This window comes from Tupaia chinensis, unplaced genomic scaffold (genome assembly GCF_000334495.1).
Source record: "Tupaia chinensis unplaced genomic scaffold, TupChi_1.0 Scaffold144899_1, whole genome shotgun sequence".
In the NCBI taxonomy this organism is placed as follows: domain Eukaryota; kingdom Metazoa; phylum Chordata; class Mammalia; order Scandentia; family Tupaiidae; genus Tupaia; species Tupaia belangeri.
The window spans coordinates 3,725,178-3,741,156 of record NW_006204759.1 but is presented as its reverse complement, the minus strand read 5'-3'; the positions used below and the strand labels follow the sequence as shown (position 1 = coordinate 3,741,156).

Below are 15,979 nucleotides of genomic sequence, written 5' to 3'. Positions count from 1 at the left end.
ACTTTGTTACTCAAAAGACAGTCTTATTAGGGGAAACTATACAGAATATAATAAGATGAGTATATCTTTTTTGAGAAATGACCCCTGAGTTGAATATGATTCTATTTCATGTTCAATCTGTAATAAAGTCAAATATGTTCAAATATTGGAAATTCTCTTATGTCTTAATGCCAGGTTGTTAGATACCAGGATAGGGGTATAACAAGATTAATTGATTACAATTGCAGAGTAGTTGAATTTATAATGCTCTTCTGCACCCACTAGCTCCATTTATTTAGACATCCATTTGTTTATTTTTATTTATTTATTTTATTTTTTATTTTTGGAGAGGTTTTTGCTATAGGGTGCATGCACTTGCCAGAAAGACAGAGAGAGACAGGGAGACAGAAAGTGAGAAATCACTCCCAGGGGGGATGGCCACGCTGCAATCCCTTCCCCTCCATTCTCCTCTCGGGATCTTGGGCACGCACGCACATGTGCCCAGAGTGAGTTTAAGCCACCAGGTGCAGGACTTGAATTGTGGTCGACTACATGGGAGTCCAGTGACATAGCCATTATGCCAACTGCTGGTCCCTAGACATCCATTTTGTAAGACAAGGTAAGTTAGGTATTGACATTGTCATTATAGGGGTAAAGGTAAAAGAGATTAGTTGGGTAACCTGATTAAGGTTCTGTAGCTACTAGGAGAAGACTAGGCCTGAGAGCCATGTTTCCTGATTCTAAGTCCAGTGTTTTTCACAGGACCATAGGTTGCCTCTCTGTTATTTTTTGTCTCTCTAAAGTTAAAATTATGCTTTTTCAGAATGCACATAAATAGCCCTTACAGTATACTTAGGAAACAAACAAGCACACAATCTACATAGTGGAACTATAAAATATAAATGCTTCATAACTTTTAATAAACCAATTCCTATTTTATCCTTAAAGAGATTATAATACATAGATGAGAAAGCAAAATAATTGAAATCTAAATTTGCAATACAATTACTGTTCTAAGAAAACATTCTCATGGCCTTTGATTTTCTGCCCACATCGATGTACACTAAGCACTTCAGCCAGAGTAGAGATAATGAAAACACATGTAAACATAAAAAGATGATAGCTGTATTGTCTAGTTACTTTGATTTTAAGACCAGTAACTATGGTAAATCATTAACACCCAACTGTATTCTGTTTTCTTTTTTTTTTCTGCTGGTTTGTAGTTTGTTCTGTCCTTTGCCCTAGTCTTTTTGGAAATGCTGCTTCAGTTTCTTACTTGTAGCTCACACTAATGACTTGCATTTTGAAGCTTGTTTTCTGTAATTTGAACAGATCAGCAATTTGAAGCACATTTCATATTCATATATAAAGTTCCTCATATATGCCAGAATAAGTAACTTTTCTGAGAATTAATAAATGGCAGTAATTTTTTTCTATACTTACCTTGTTTATTGTGTACAGAGTTGGTCTTCTGTGAAAGCTTTATTAGAAAAAAAGGAGAGCATTTCCTCAGAACTAGAGCAACAGAGGCTTTTCATACTCTTATACCAAGTTAACTTCCGAAAGATTTTTAACTCTCTGTTTCCCAAAACACACTTGAATTTTAGGCCCCACACACACAAAAAATACATTTTTATAAGTCTAGTTCTTTATTGAGAGTTTAGAGAACTGATAAAATGCAAAGTGAAACTCTTTCTAGTTGTCACTACCCTACTTTTAATTGAATATTTAATGTCTTGAACTACTTAAAAAATAAGCCTAATTATTTCCAACACTATAAATGTTTTGTGGGATGAAAGTATCTGATTCATTAATAACATAATGTAGCTTAAAACAAAAGGAGAGAAATTTTTTACTTCATAGCTGTGGCTGTCCAATAGATCAATGCCAAAAGTTTTGTAGGATACAAATTTAAGGTGGTGTTATTTCCCCATAGTGTGACTGGGGACTAAGGAGGTCTTGTCTTCAACATTATATATAAGGATTTTCACACATAATGTTGGTTGTCCAGCAGCCATATAATCAAACTACTCTCATTATTTAATTTTCCTTTTCTCTGTGGCCCTATTGATGTTGCCTAACCTTACCAACTTTCCAGATGAAAATAAATGATAACCCAAAGAAGGTAAGTTTGTAAACTGCTAGTGAGGATTCCATAATGCTCATGTCAGCATTCCTTATAGATGTAGGATAGGGCATTGCTTGCAGTGGGCCTAAAGTCTTTTTGTTTTGTTTTTGTTTTCTTAAATAGTATATTGGCGTGTGGGGTGGGTGTTGTATATATATATATATGCATGTGTGTATGTATGAATGGAGGTATCAAGTCAACATCTGCTTCCTGGACTTCTACTCATTTTGGATCCATGATGAATATCAATCTTCTTTCCAAATTGGTAGATGCTTCCATTTATGCTCTAAAACTTATTCTTTACTCTGGCATTTAAGGTTTGTTATTATTTGGTCCCTGTCTATCTCTAATATTATTTCCTTACATGTTCCTTTATTTGACCTAATTTTCAAATAAAATACTAGCGTGTATTAAGGCCTCATGCTCTGAGGCCTTAACTAACAACTTTCCCTCATCTCTGAGTCCTCTCCTCCTTTTCCTGTCACTTACCCCAGTCTTCTAATAATCAAAAGTTATGATAACAACAAAATATGATCTTTGAGCTCAGAGAGAACTGAAATGATTATATCTAGCCCATAGTAAGTACCCAGTAACTGGCAGCTGTTATTAAATGAGGGCTCACATTTATTGAGTGCTTATTGTATGAGACTACTGTCCTTTGCTCTTTAAATATTTCTAGCGCAATTAAGTATAAACTATTATTGCTATTTTACTGAGGAAGGGAATAGAGGTCTAGAGTGGGTAAGTTACCCAAGATCACAGGACCAGGAACGCATACCCTTCCCAGACAGGAAGCCTGGTATGTGAGTCTGGGTTGACACACCATTCTACTTTCTTTGTAAAGTATTTCTGCAGCTCACAGGCTCCTTCCCTCCCCTAAGTTCCCTTGCACCACAGCATCTAAATGCAGGCCTCAACTCTCCTACTGGCCTGGGGGGACACTAATTCCCTGACCCATCTAATGCAGAGGTTGAGCCAGATCAAGTCAGTCACCTATGACATGGCTTTGAGGCCTGTGGTTTTGGGGGGATTTCCTTCTTGGAACATTCTGGATTGCAATCCGCATCTTTCAGACTGATGTCTAGAATTCAAGAAATGATCATGGGGGCTGGGATGAGGGCGGGACGAGGCCGAGACCCGCAGACTTTGAGACGGCACAACCCCAAACCTTTTTTTTTTTTTTTTTTTTTAATGCCAGAAGGCACTAAAGCTTGCCAGAGAAAGGGAGAGAGGAGGTCATTTCCAAAGGGGCCTGGTTCCGCAGCACTCCTTACTCCTCCATTTATCCATCCTGCCTGAATTGTGGGCATGCACACACATGAGCCCTGAAAGTTTTTCGAGCCCTGGGGCCAAGATTCGAACACCACAATTATTCATCCATGCGGGATGGGGCTATCTTAACCATCGGGTTGCAGGGCTGACCCAAGGAGAAGCTGGCACACTTTTCTGACAACGCTAACGCACAGGCCAGCTTAGCAGGCATGTCATGGTGACAAGGGCAGGCTCTTCAACACTTTGGGCAAAACCTGGGGTGGGGCCACACTCCCTTGTACTCCACTGCATGCAAATGCGAAGGGAGGCCCCTAGACGCTACCATTCCTAGCTGAGAGAGGCAGGGGCCCCTCCCGCTGCTCAACAAGACAGCGCCTTCGCCCCGCTGGCCCATGTGAGAGGCGCTTGTCCCTGCGCCTGCGCGGTCGGAGGCCCGGGCCGAGGCGCGCCTGCGCCATTTTGAGCGCGCGGATTTTGAGTTGCGCCTGCGCACGGCCCGACTTCCCGCGCTTTTTTGGAGGTGGGAAGCTTGGCGCAGCTGACAGGACTGCCTGAACAGCCATTAGCCGAAGCGAGGGCCGCTGAGAGTTAAAATTGTGCGTTGTGGTGGCAGGAGGGGCAACGAGGGAAAGATTGAATGTTGACCTTAGTTATCAAGTATCCCCAGGCTGTGGGTGTGTCAGGACGGGGCTTTGGAAGAGAACAACTCTGAGCGGCGCTTCCAGTGAGGGGTCAAGATAGGCTGTCATGGCCTCCATCTGAGGCAACGGTCTTTGGGGGCAGGGTGTGGACATGTGTGTTGGTATGCGTGCGTGTGTGTGTTGGTATGTGTGCTTGTGTGTGTTGGCAAGTCGAGCAAACTTTTAGTGCCACTAACCACATTACTAAAGTTACCAACGGCCACTCAGGTCCAATTGGGAGCCTGGGGTGGGGAGCGGCTGTGAACTCAGGGTTTCTGCCCCCAGGGTCAGTGGTCCAGGGGGAAGATGTTGCACTTACAATTTTTTAATTTCGTTTGAATAATAATCAGAAGTGTAATAGCCCCTGTAAACCCTTCCAGATTTAGATTATGAGTTGACATTGGTTTCTGTGTTGAGAAAAAGTGGCATAACCCCTAGTCTGGTTTCTTGAGTGGCACCAAAAATATTTTCTAAAGGGCCTAGTATATCCAGCATCAAACCCAAGATAATGGAAACAAAACATAGGCAGCCCTTGATCTCATGTTTCCTAACTTTTATTTTTTACAAACAATATTTGGAACATATTATTTGTCTTAGTATGATTTGCACTGTTACTTAGTTGTGCTCATATCTATCTTTTTCATTGGGCGGTGAATTTGGAGCAGAAATTATCTTTAGGTTTATATCTTGCTTTTCCATGCAATGAACAAGTGTTCATTGAATAAAATTGGGATTAAAATATATTTGTAGGAGAAATGCTTTTACAACAGCAGAAATTATGTTTTAAAAGAAAAATAAAAACTTGTTGAAGTTGTAGAAACTGAGGGAAAACGTCATTATCATTATTCTGGGTATTAAATGGGACTTAGTCTTTGGTTTTATGACTAAAGCATATGGTGTGCACAAAGTGTTACAGTGGGACACAGAGCATGTCTCATATAGCTGGATCAATAGTGTATATTTTCTCTCTGACCTTGTAAGCATGTAAGTTTGTCAGTGCTGTAGTCCATTTCCCCCTGTAAAGATTTGATTCAGGATTATTTTCACTGTGGGTCATTGATTCTGGAATAAATTACATAGTTTGTGTGAACATCCACACATGTTTAGGAAGCAAGTTTGTAGTCACTGTAGTGATAACTTATTTTGAGCACACAGTTGGAAAATGAATTATGTTGTAAACTCTTACTCAGAAAGCAAAGGACTTTCTAAAGTGTTCATATGATCAGGTTTGAAAATAGTTTAAAACCATAGTTTCAATAATTACTAGGCTGAGAATTTGATTCTGTTGTTGATACATAATGAGTTACAAGTCTCTTTCTTTGAAGGTTTAATCAAAAACTTCATATTGTAAATTTGAACTGCTAAAGAAAAAACTATAGACTTTGATATTGAAGGAAATGAAGAGAACCATCACTGAAAATTCAACTCGAAGTACAGCAGGTACTGAACAGCTTTTTAAATTTTTCTATATTTTGTGTAGTTCATAGATAGAACATTTAAAAAGGAACTTTCTCAAAGAGTGAACATTTAACCTAGCCTCTTTACTTTTCTTTAGGTCTAAGGAAGTAAAATAATTGACTCAAGACAAAATATTTAGTGGTAGAAATGGGAGTAAAATAATTTTTTTCTAGATTTACTCTAAGGTTCTTTCTATAAATCCTGTAAGTTTGAGTTCTCTTTTTTGAAATAAAATGTTATTTTATTTTCTAATTTATATATATTTTTAAAATCATTATTCAACTAATAAATCACTATGCATCATTTAGATTGAGAAGAGACTTTACCTAGCATGATATACACCTCAGTCCAGCTCAGTTCTTCTATACTTTTAAACTGTAAACAAAGAAATAGATTTATTTTTCTTTGTATTTGTGACTTACTTGTTCAAAATATTTCCAGAATCACTCTGTCTCCTTAATTGGTACTCTTATCATCTCTGCTTTCCTAATTTATTAGTATAGGACAGAACAGAAGGATGAGAACCAGGAGAATGATAATGCACAATGAAGATTTACAGTGTCTGTATTCTTCTTTAGTGCAAGTTATGATGGACCAGCTATAGAATGGTATAGTGACAGGAGCTCTGATTGAGATTTAGGAAGTATGGGTCCTGTTTCGGTTCTTCACTGACTTTTTCTGTAGCAATGGAAAAGCTTTTTGGACCTCTTTTTCCTCTTAATTCCCTAAGTTTTAAAGTATGTACATTGTGACTTTTGACCTGACTTGAGATGTCAGCTCTACCATCTACAGGAATTGGAGATCGAATTTATTCTTATTTGAATTGGATATTGTCATTCTCTAAGTCTCAAAATGATCCACAGAAAATATTATTGGCAGACATCTAAGTTGCTTATTAAAAATTGTAGAGTTTGGGACCAGCAATTAGTGAAATGGCTATGTCGCTGGAATCCCATGTAGTCGACTGTGGTTCGAGTCCTGGATCCGGCGACTTAAACTCATGCTGGGCGCATGTGCGTGTATGCCCAAGATCCCAAGAGGAGAATGGAGGAGAAGGGATTGTGGCGTGGCCATCCTCCCTGGGGGGTGATTTCTCGCTTTCTGTCTCTCTGTCTCTGTCTTTCTGGAGAGCGCATGTGTCCTACAGCAAAAACTTCTCCAAAAAAAAAAAATTGTGGAGTTTTGGGTTCCAGACCAAATCTGTAGAAATAAAATCTGTTAGAATGGGATCTAAGTACCCATATGTTAAGCAATATTTTATATAAATCTTAGTCAAACTAAATGTTGAGAATTATCACCCTAAATGATGTCCTGACGTAGTTAAAAGAGTGGTTAGGATTTTGGAAAGTGTGGTTCAAAGTTTGATTATTTTTCGCTTCCATTATACTCCAGGAGTTCTCCCCTCACACTCCAGTTGATATGGTACTAGGCAGTAACAGGAGGAAATATAGAAAACAAAAAGTGGATTTTGAAAGGGTTGAGTGATGAGAAGGAGGATGGGGATTATTTTTAAACAAGAAGAATTGAAGTAATGTTAAGTAGAACATAAAAGTCTTTTAGACAAATGAAGCAATTGAGGATCTTAAGGTTATAAAAGTCAGCCCAAGGATGTATTAAATATAACTAACATGTAAAGGTGGATAAATTCAAATCCAAAATGCCTGGAACTAAAAGTGCTTCAGATTTAGCCATTGGAGCTGGGAACTAGTGCTTTCAGGGACTAAACTAATGGAAGATTTTCTACTGAGACTTCACCCTCCAGACCCAATTCATGAGTGGTAGGGCCTCCCTTGTATTCTTCTCTCTTTTTATTTTTTAAATTAATTTAAAAAAATTCTTTAAAATATTTTCTTGGCTCCCAGATTCTCCTTTCTCTTGCTAATTCTCACCTTTCCCTCCCTCCCATCTAGGAGAGGCAAAAGTGCAGTCTTCACAGAAGACTCCGCCATTGGAGCTGGGAATTGGTGCTTTTGTGTGGTGTGCTTGTGCACTGTGCAGTTTTTATTTTTTTGATTAAAAATTGTTTTTTGTATTTTTTCTCTTTCTCTGTTTTCTTTCCCTTTTTCTTTTACCTTCACCACTTTGCTGCTCAGCATCCATGCATTGAGTGTGTAGACAGGTCTAAGTGAACCATAGCTCAATACTATTAGGGTCAGAGTATTCCTCAATTCACACTGAATCTGCTACACAAAGGGAGAAAAATGGAATGGCAGTGAGATTGCAGATCATCTCCTGCATCCCTCTGAACACTCAGGTTGAACTTCAAGAATTAGGAAGAAACATATAACGCATCAGATAACCAGAAATCACCACAGAGGTATAAGAAATATGAAAAACCAAGAAAATACCTCTCCAAGGAAAAAGAATAACTTCTCTTCATCTTCAGACCATAAAATGGAATTTGTAGAAATGTCTGATAAAACATTTAGAATATTCACAGTGACAAAGCTAACAGAGATTCAAGAGAAAAGAGACAATAAACTCCAGAAGATGCAGGGGAAAAGGGCTGACGAGTTCCAGGAGGTGAGGAAGTCCTTGCATGATCTGAAAGAGGAAATAAACATAAAAAAAAAGTCAAACAGAACTGATAGCGATGAAGGCTGTAAAACCGGAAATCAAAACCTCCCTTGAAAGTATTAAAAGCAGGTTAGATCATACAGAAGATCAAATCTCAGGTGTAGAAGACAGAATTGCTGGACTAATAAAATTCACCATGAAGACTGAAAAAATAGCCAAAAAAGAGAGAAAAATATATAAGACCTACTAGATACCATTAGATGTCCAAACATCTGGATAATCAGTATCCCAGATGGTAAAGAGACCAATAAGGGCATTGAATACCTACTCCACTAAATCCTGGAAGAAAACTTTTCAAATCTAGAGAGGCTTTCAAAGATCCAGACCCAATAAATACAAAGGACACAAATAGAATCAACCCAAGAGGATCTTCTCCAAGACACATTATAGCCACATTGACCAAAACCATAGACAAAGATAAGATACTGAGATTGGGCCAGAGAGAAATGCCAAGTTACCTGCAAAGGATATCCCATCAGGCTTACAGCGGAACTCTCATTGGAAACAATGCAAGCAAGGAAAGAATGGGGAAATCTATTCAAATTGTTGAATGAGAACAATTTCAAGCAAGAATACTATACCCAGCAATATTATTCTTCATATAGGAAGAAAAGACACGAACATTCTCAGATAAACAAAACCCGAAATAATTTACCAACACAAGACCAGCTCTCCAAGAAGTTATGAAGGGAGTGCTATATTAGAACTAAATATAGACAAACAAAAATAAGAGTTCAAAAACAGCTAAGAAAATGGCCAACTTAATGGTATGGACAAATCCAGAGTGGAACAGTTATCTTCCAGAACTTAAACGGAAAGATCAGAACACAACAGAAGATAAACTACGTTAGACTGAACTGGTAAATTGGATTTTATGACTTTTGACTAAAACATTACTGATTTCCTTCTATGCTTTGCTTTCCAGATTTAAGGATTTTTGTCTTATCTTGAGCTACCAATAGGTTCATGTACCTACTATTTGAACAGAATCCTGTTTCCTGGCTTTAAGTCTTAAGCAAAGTACTTTTAATATTTTTTTGATTTTGATTTATTAAAGCTAAAACTGCTTTTCTTGAAATTAAAAAGATATTTAAAAATACCTATTTAATGACCATAGTAAGCTATATAGCCTCAGCTAGGTGCTACTTTATAGTATATTCATTCTACTCACAGAGTTTCATGCCAAAAGCCAGACATGTGTTTACCAATAGGTATATATTAGCTAACTTGCTATTGACAGTAGTTAGATTAAGATATTTTGTGATTCGATAAAATGTGGGGGGGAAAAAAGGAATGGAAAGCAACTGTAGATACCAGAGACAATATGGAAGGAGGGTGATTACTGTGGTCCTTAAACAGGTATTTTTTAATATACATTTTAATTTCAAGAAAAGTAATTTTAGCTTCTTGTTTTATATATATATAAGAAACAAGAAATGGAAACTTATTTGTTGATGATAACATGTATGATTAAGCCACTACACAGTGTATTCTGGATGGGAAATCGCATTTTGTATGCTGTGGATGATGTTCAGTGAATAAATGTAAAATACATAAAATTAAAATGAAATAAATGCTTCAGATTTCAGGGTTTTTCAGAGTTTTGAATATTTGCTGTGAGTAATGAGATATCTTGGGGATAGAACCTGAGTCTAAACACAAAATTCATTTATGTTTCATATACATCTTAAACACACAGTCTGAAAGTAATTTTATATTTTTGTATTGCAGTATTTTGACTATAGCCCATCACAGTCAAAATAAATGGACTCATCACAATCAAAACATATTTCATGTATGGAATTTTCCATTGTGCCATCATGTTGGTACTCAAAAAAATTCAGATTTCAAAGCATTTCAGATTTTGGATTTTTGGATTAGGGATGTTTAACTTGTACTAGTTACTATTCTGTAACTATTAGGTCATTGAGAAAGTCGTGCTGCATTTTTGCATAGAAAAACAGAAAACTATGTCATGGCTTTTCTGACAACTCAATAGATCTGGTTATTTACCTATTAAGTACTAATTTATTGTTACATTAAATTTAGGCTGTTTGCCTGTACCGTTGTTCAATCAGAAAAAGAGGACCAGACAACCATTAACTTCTAATCCACTTCAAAATGATCCAGGTATCAGCACTCTTTCTGAGAGTTATGATTTCCCCCCTCTGCCAACAGGTAAGAAAGTAAGGTGATAATTTCAGGAAATAAGAACTAGGATTATAGAAAAATTACCATTTCTATTTTCTTATAATGAAAACAGAAAGTTTATTTATTTTCTTCCTTATATTATTCAAATATAAAAATTATTTGGCTTTTTCTGAACATTTGAGTTCTGGAGTTTGAGTTTCATTGTTTATATGGGTGGCTTAGATTTGAAGCCTTTGTTCTAATGAAGTAGTAAACTATATTGTAAAACTTTTTTTTTTTCAAAACACATGCATATTGTGACTTACACATTTGGTGGTAAAGAATGGAAAAACTCAAACTGCATGGGAACACAGGAAAAATGGGGAGAAAAAGACTTTAGAAAGAACAGAAGCCCAGGAATTTCTGGTGGTTGGCCTTAGTCGTTTTTCTCTTCTTATGACATTTTTTTTGTTCTTCATCTGTTGGCTCTTTATTCTCTATTGTAGTCTGAATGTGTCTCCCCTAGACTCATATGTTGAAACTTAATCACCAGTGTGATAATGTTAAGAGTTGAGGACTTCAGGAGGTGATTAAATCATGAGGGTGGGGCCCTCATGAATGGGATTTGTGACTTTATAAAAAATGTTTAAGGGAGCTATTTGCTCCTTCTGCTTGTGAGGACACCGTAAGAGTTACTATCTGTAAAGCAGAGAGTGAGCTTCTACCAGGCATCACGTCTGTTGGCACCTTGATCTTGGACTTCCCAGCCTCCAGAACTGTGAGAAATAATTTTCTATAATTTATAAATTACCAAGTCTAAGGTATTTCTTTTTATAGTAGTCCCAAAGTACTAAGATACTCTCTCATTCAGCTGGCTTCCTTTTAACTTCAGCTAGCACATGAACTAAGTTGCCTGGCTGAGAGTTTACATGACCTTTCAGTTTTTGTCCTCAGAGGTCATCTCTGTATCCCTTGACTCAAATCATAGAGACAGGCTTTGGTTCAGTTCATCTTTTAAATGAGGCCACTAATATCTTGCTTAGCTTTATGACGACACTCTCTGCTCTGATTTAGTTTGCTGTGGTGGGTGGTAGAAAGTATTAAAATTTGCTGACTTTTTACTTCCCTTAGAAGAAGGCATGGTCAGGCAGATATTCTGAAATATACTCGGTACATGCTGGTTATATACATTTACATTTTGGAGGCAAAGTTAAAAATCATTAATAGAATCTTATGTAACCAGAATTTAAAAAATATCTTTATATATAACAATTCTTGTATTGTTAATTTCATCCATTGTGCTCTCATAGAACTTAATATGCTTTTATAATGATTTTGTTTTGTTCTACCTTTGAGGAATTTAAGTTGAGTTCTGAAGTTCATTTATTCTAATTTTCTTTTTTTGGAGAGGTTTTTGCTACAGGGCATGTGCGATTGCCAGAAAGACAGAGACAGAGAGACAGAAAGCGAGAAATTACCCCCCAGGGGGGATGGCCACACTGCAATTCCTCCTCCTCTTTTCTCCTCGGGATCTTGGGCACGTATGCACATGCGCCCAGTGTGAGTTTAAACCACTGGGTCCTGGAGTCTAACCACGGTCGACTACATGGGAGTCTAGAGATATAGCCATTACGCTAACTGCTGGTCCCACTATTATTCTGATTTTTATTGGTTAAATTAGAAATTCACATGAATATGTACAAGTCAGCATTTATCTGGCCATACACCATTAAAAATATTTTGGGACCAGCAGTTAGTGTAATGGCTATGTCGCTGGACTCCCACGTAGTTGACTGCGGTTTGAGTCCTGGACCCGGTGGCTTAAAAACTCACGCCGGGCACATGTGTGTGCGTGCCCAAGATCCCGAGAAGAAAATGGAGGAGAAGGGATTGCAGTGTGGCCATCCCCCCTGGGGGGTGATTTTTCACTTTCTGTCTCTCTGTCTCTTTTTAGTGAGCGCATGCGACCCATAGCAAAAAACTCTCAAAAAAAAAAAAAAGAAAAAGAAAAAAAATTTTTTTATAAGTAGCATGAATGTTGACCTTAAAAATAACAACTTTAGCTGCTTTAAAAGAAAATGTGCATCTTTGTAAAGTACTGAATTCTCTAATCTCTAACCAGAGTTATTATTTTTCAGAGATACAATAAGATTCTTGTATTGGATAAGACATAGGACTTCATCAGTGTTCTTCAAATTTTTGTTTTGACCCATTAGTTGGGCTGGAACACAAATAATTTTCCAAAAAAGAAACAGAAAAGAATAAATTAGAGTAGAGTAGAATAGAAAATATTGTGCATTACAAATAGGATAAGATTTGTTGGTGAAATATCACTATGTTTTCTCCTGCCTATGTCTGTCTGTTATGCTCTCTCACACATACCATGCATATATATGTTCTGAATTATGTTGTATTTCTTGCTGTGGGGTGGAATCAAAAAGTTTAAGAAATACTGGATTTTTACTGAATTCATGTTACAAAGTAAAAGATACTGTACCAGGGGCCAGTAGATGGCATAGTGGTTAGATCGCTGGATTCCCATATGGCTGATTGGTTCACTTCCCGGACACAGTGGCTTGAAAATCACGTTGAGTGCATGTGTGTGTAGGTCCAAGATCCCAGGAGGAGAATGAAGGGAGAAGGGATTGTAACATGGCCATCCCCCCCCCTCGCCCCCACCATAGTGATTTCTCTCTTTCCTTCTTACTGGTGAGCACATGTGCCCTAGGGCAAAGATGTCTAAAACAAAAAAAGATACTGTCCTAGGACTGATTGTGGAAGATAACAAATTAAACTATTTTCTTTGCTTAAGATGCAATGGAAAAGAGACATAAAATTTTATATTCAAATTTCTACCAATATTTATTACCATGAACTTATGATTTTACTTATGAATCATTAATTAACTAATAGATAATAGGTAAAGAGTCAAGAATCATTATATAAATTTTTTCTCCTTTGTGAAAGAGAGAGGAAGAGAGAGACAGAAATAGGTATTTTTGGCAGTGACTAGATATGTTTCTATCTTCCTATGTAAAGAAGGTGTTTATAAGGCATGCAGTGAGAAAACCTACAGCAGAGTGCTATTGGGGTCCATATCTTCACTGTTTTTTTTTTTTTGTTTGTTTGTTTTTTTGAGAGGTTTTTGCTATAGGGTGTATGTGCTTGCCAGAAAGACAGAGAGACACAGAAAGAGAGAAATCACCCCCCCACCCCCAGGGAGAATGGCCATGCCGCAATCCTTTCTCCTCTATTCTCCTCTTGGGATCCTGTGCACACTTGCACGTGTGCCCAGCATGAGTTTAAGCCACCGTTTCTGGGACTCAAACTGCCATCGACTACAGGGGAGTCCAGTGACATAGCCATTACACTAACTGCTGGTCCCGATATCTTCAAGTTTTAAACCCCTTAATTTGAAGTAGTTATTTTTAAGAAATACTACATAGCTTACTTTTATGTATGTTATTTATGTCTTTTGAGATTGGGCCTGGGAAGCTATGAATCCAGAGTTGGCTCCTTTAAAGAAAACAATGAACACAGGGTATGTGGACAAATATAAGCCAATAAATGTGTGTTACTAACAGATGTTCCTGTATGTATATTTTACATTTCTCTGTTTTTTAAAAGAATTATTTTATTTAACTTTATTTATTTTTATTTATTTATTTATTTTAATTTGACCAGAGAGGGACAGAGTGAAAGAGAGAGACAAAGAGAGAGAGTGAGAGAGAGGGAAGGTGAGAAAGCAAGCTGCCAGGTCTGGGATTCGAACTGCAGTTGGCCATGTGGGAGTCCAGTGCCCCTAACCACCATACCACCTATCGGCCCCTGTATATTTTACATCTCTTAATATAAAAACAAGCTATTAATATTTAACATGATATATTTCCTTGAAAGGCAAATACCACATTCAATTTCTCATCCCCTGAGAAGTCAAGATTCTGTGTCTAAATCTATAATATCAAATACTGAAAGAAGCCAGGGCGATTGGAGGTGAGTTTACTTAAAACTTCTCTTTCTTTAATTTTTTTCTTCTTTTCTTCATTCTTTCTTCTTCCTTTATTTCTTTCTCCTTTCTTAGAATTACATTTAGAAAATATCTGTAAGTAATAATTAGCTGTAGAAATGTTAGCATATATATGCTATTGATACCACCATTTATTCTGATCTGGGACTCGAACCACAGGGTTGGCCATGGGAAATCTGACTGCCTTAACTACTGGGCGGTAGAGCTGGCCCAGAATTTTTCTGTTTTCTTTCTTTCTTTTTTGCTATAGGGCATGTGCATTTGCCAGAAAGACAGAGATAGAGAGACAGAAAGTGAGAAATCACCCCCCAGGGGGGATGACCACGCTGCAATCCCTTCTCCTCCATTCTCCTTTCAGGATCTTGGGCATGTACGCACACGTGCCTGGCATGAGTTTAAGCCACCAGTTCTGGGACTCAAACCACAGTCAACGATGTGGGAGTCCAGCAATGTAATCATTACGCCATCTACTGGTCCTAAATTTTCCTGTTTTCTAACTGTTACTGATTTTCAGTTTCATATCATTGCAGTTGGAAAAGCTATTTGTTATGCTTTTAAATTATTAAACTTGTTAAGTTTGATTTTGTGACCTAATGTGTGATCTACCCTGGGGAATATTCCATGTGTTCTCGAGAAGAATGTATAATCTTCTGCTGTCGGGTAGCCAGTTCTGTATTTATCTGTTGGTTCCTTTGATCTATATTGTTGTCCAAGTCTACCATTCATTGATTTTCTCTCTGGATGGTCTACCCATGATTAAAAGTGGGATATTGAAATACTCTTCTAGTTTTGTATTGCTGTCAGTTTATCCTTTTAGATCCTTCAGTATCTTCTTTATATACTTGAGGGTTTTGAAGTTGGATACACATATATTCACAATTACATCTTCCTATTGAATTGACCCTTTTATCTTTTTTTTTTTTTCAAGAGAGGTTTTTTGTTATAGGGCGTGTGTGCTCACCAGAAAGACAGAGAGAGACAGAGAGACAGAAAGCGAGAAATCACCCCCCAGGGGGGATGACCACGCTGCAATCCCTTCTCCTCCATTCTCCTCTTGGGATCTTGGGTACGCACGCACATGCGCCCAGCGTGAGTTTAAGCCACCAGGTCCGGGATTTGAACCACAGTCGGCTACATGGAAGTCCAGCAATATAGCTATTATGCTAACTGCTCGTCCCAGACCCTTTTATCTTTATGTAATGGCATTCTTTGATTCTAGAGGTACTTTTTCATTTGAGGTCTATTTTGTCTGATATAGTCACATTTGCTTTCTTTTGATTGCCATTTATTATACATGGAATATCTTTTTCCACCTTTTCACTCTCTGTGTATGTGTGTCTTTGAATGTAAAGTAAATGGAATGAAATGTAAATAAAAATTTTCTTTTTTTTTTTTTTGAGAGATTTTCACTGTAGGGCGTGTGCGCTCGCCAGACAGACAGAGAGAGACAGAGAGATAGAAAGCGAGAAATCACCCCCCGGGGCGATGGCCACGCCGCAATCCCTTCTCCTCCATTCTCCTCTCGGGATCTTGGGCACGCATGCACACGTGCCCGGTGTGAGTTTTAAGCCACCGGGTCTGGGACACGAACCACGGTCGACCACGTGGGAGTCCAGCGACATAGCCATTACGCTAACTGCTGGTTCCCCAAATTTTCTTTTTTTAAAAAGAACTACTTTATTGGGACCAGCAGTTAGCATAATGGCTATGTCGCTGGGCTCCCACGTA

General features: G+C 37.8%; 2 protein-coding genes across 2 annotated transcripts in view; one reads left to right on the top strand and one right to left on the bottom strand.

Moving 5' to 3' along the window:
- The window catches only part of ASPA (aspartoacylase), a 21,346-nt gene extending 19,887 nt beyond the window's left edge, over positions 1–1,459 (bottom strand). Inside the window, exon 1 of the mRNA XM_006167587.1 lies at positions 1,423–1,459. The gene's annotated coding sequence lies outside the window, so the exon portion shown is untranslated. The remainder of the gene's footprint in view (positions 1–1,422) is intronic.
- Positions 1,460–3,903: 2,444 nt separating this feature from the next.
- Positions 3,904–15,979, top strand: part of SPATA22 (spermatogenesis associated 22) — an 18,410-nt gene continuing 6,334 nt past the window's right edge. The window contains exons 1-5 of the mRNA XM_027767909.1: positions 3,904–3,975; positions 5,385–5,499; positions 10,144–10,272; positions 13,705–13,765; positions 14,122–14,217. Of these exons, the coding sequence (XP_027623710.1) occupies positions 5,457–5,499; positions 10,144–10,272; positions 13,705–13,765; positions 14,122–14,217 (329 nt within the window). The 5' untranslated portion in view covers positions 3,904–3,975; positions 5,385–5,456. The remainder of the gene's footprint in view (positions 3,976–5,384; positions 5,500–10,143; positions 10,273–13,704; positions 13,766–14,121; positions 14,218–15,979) is intronic.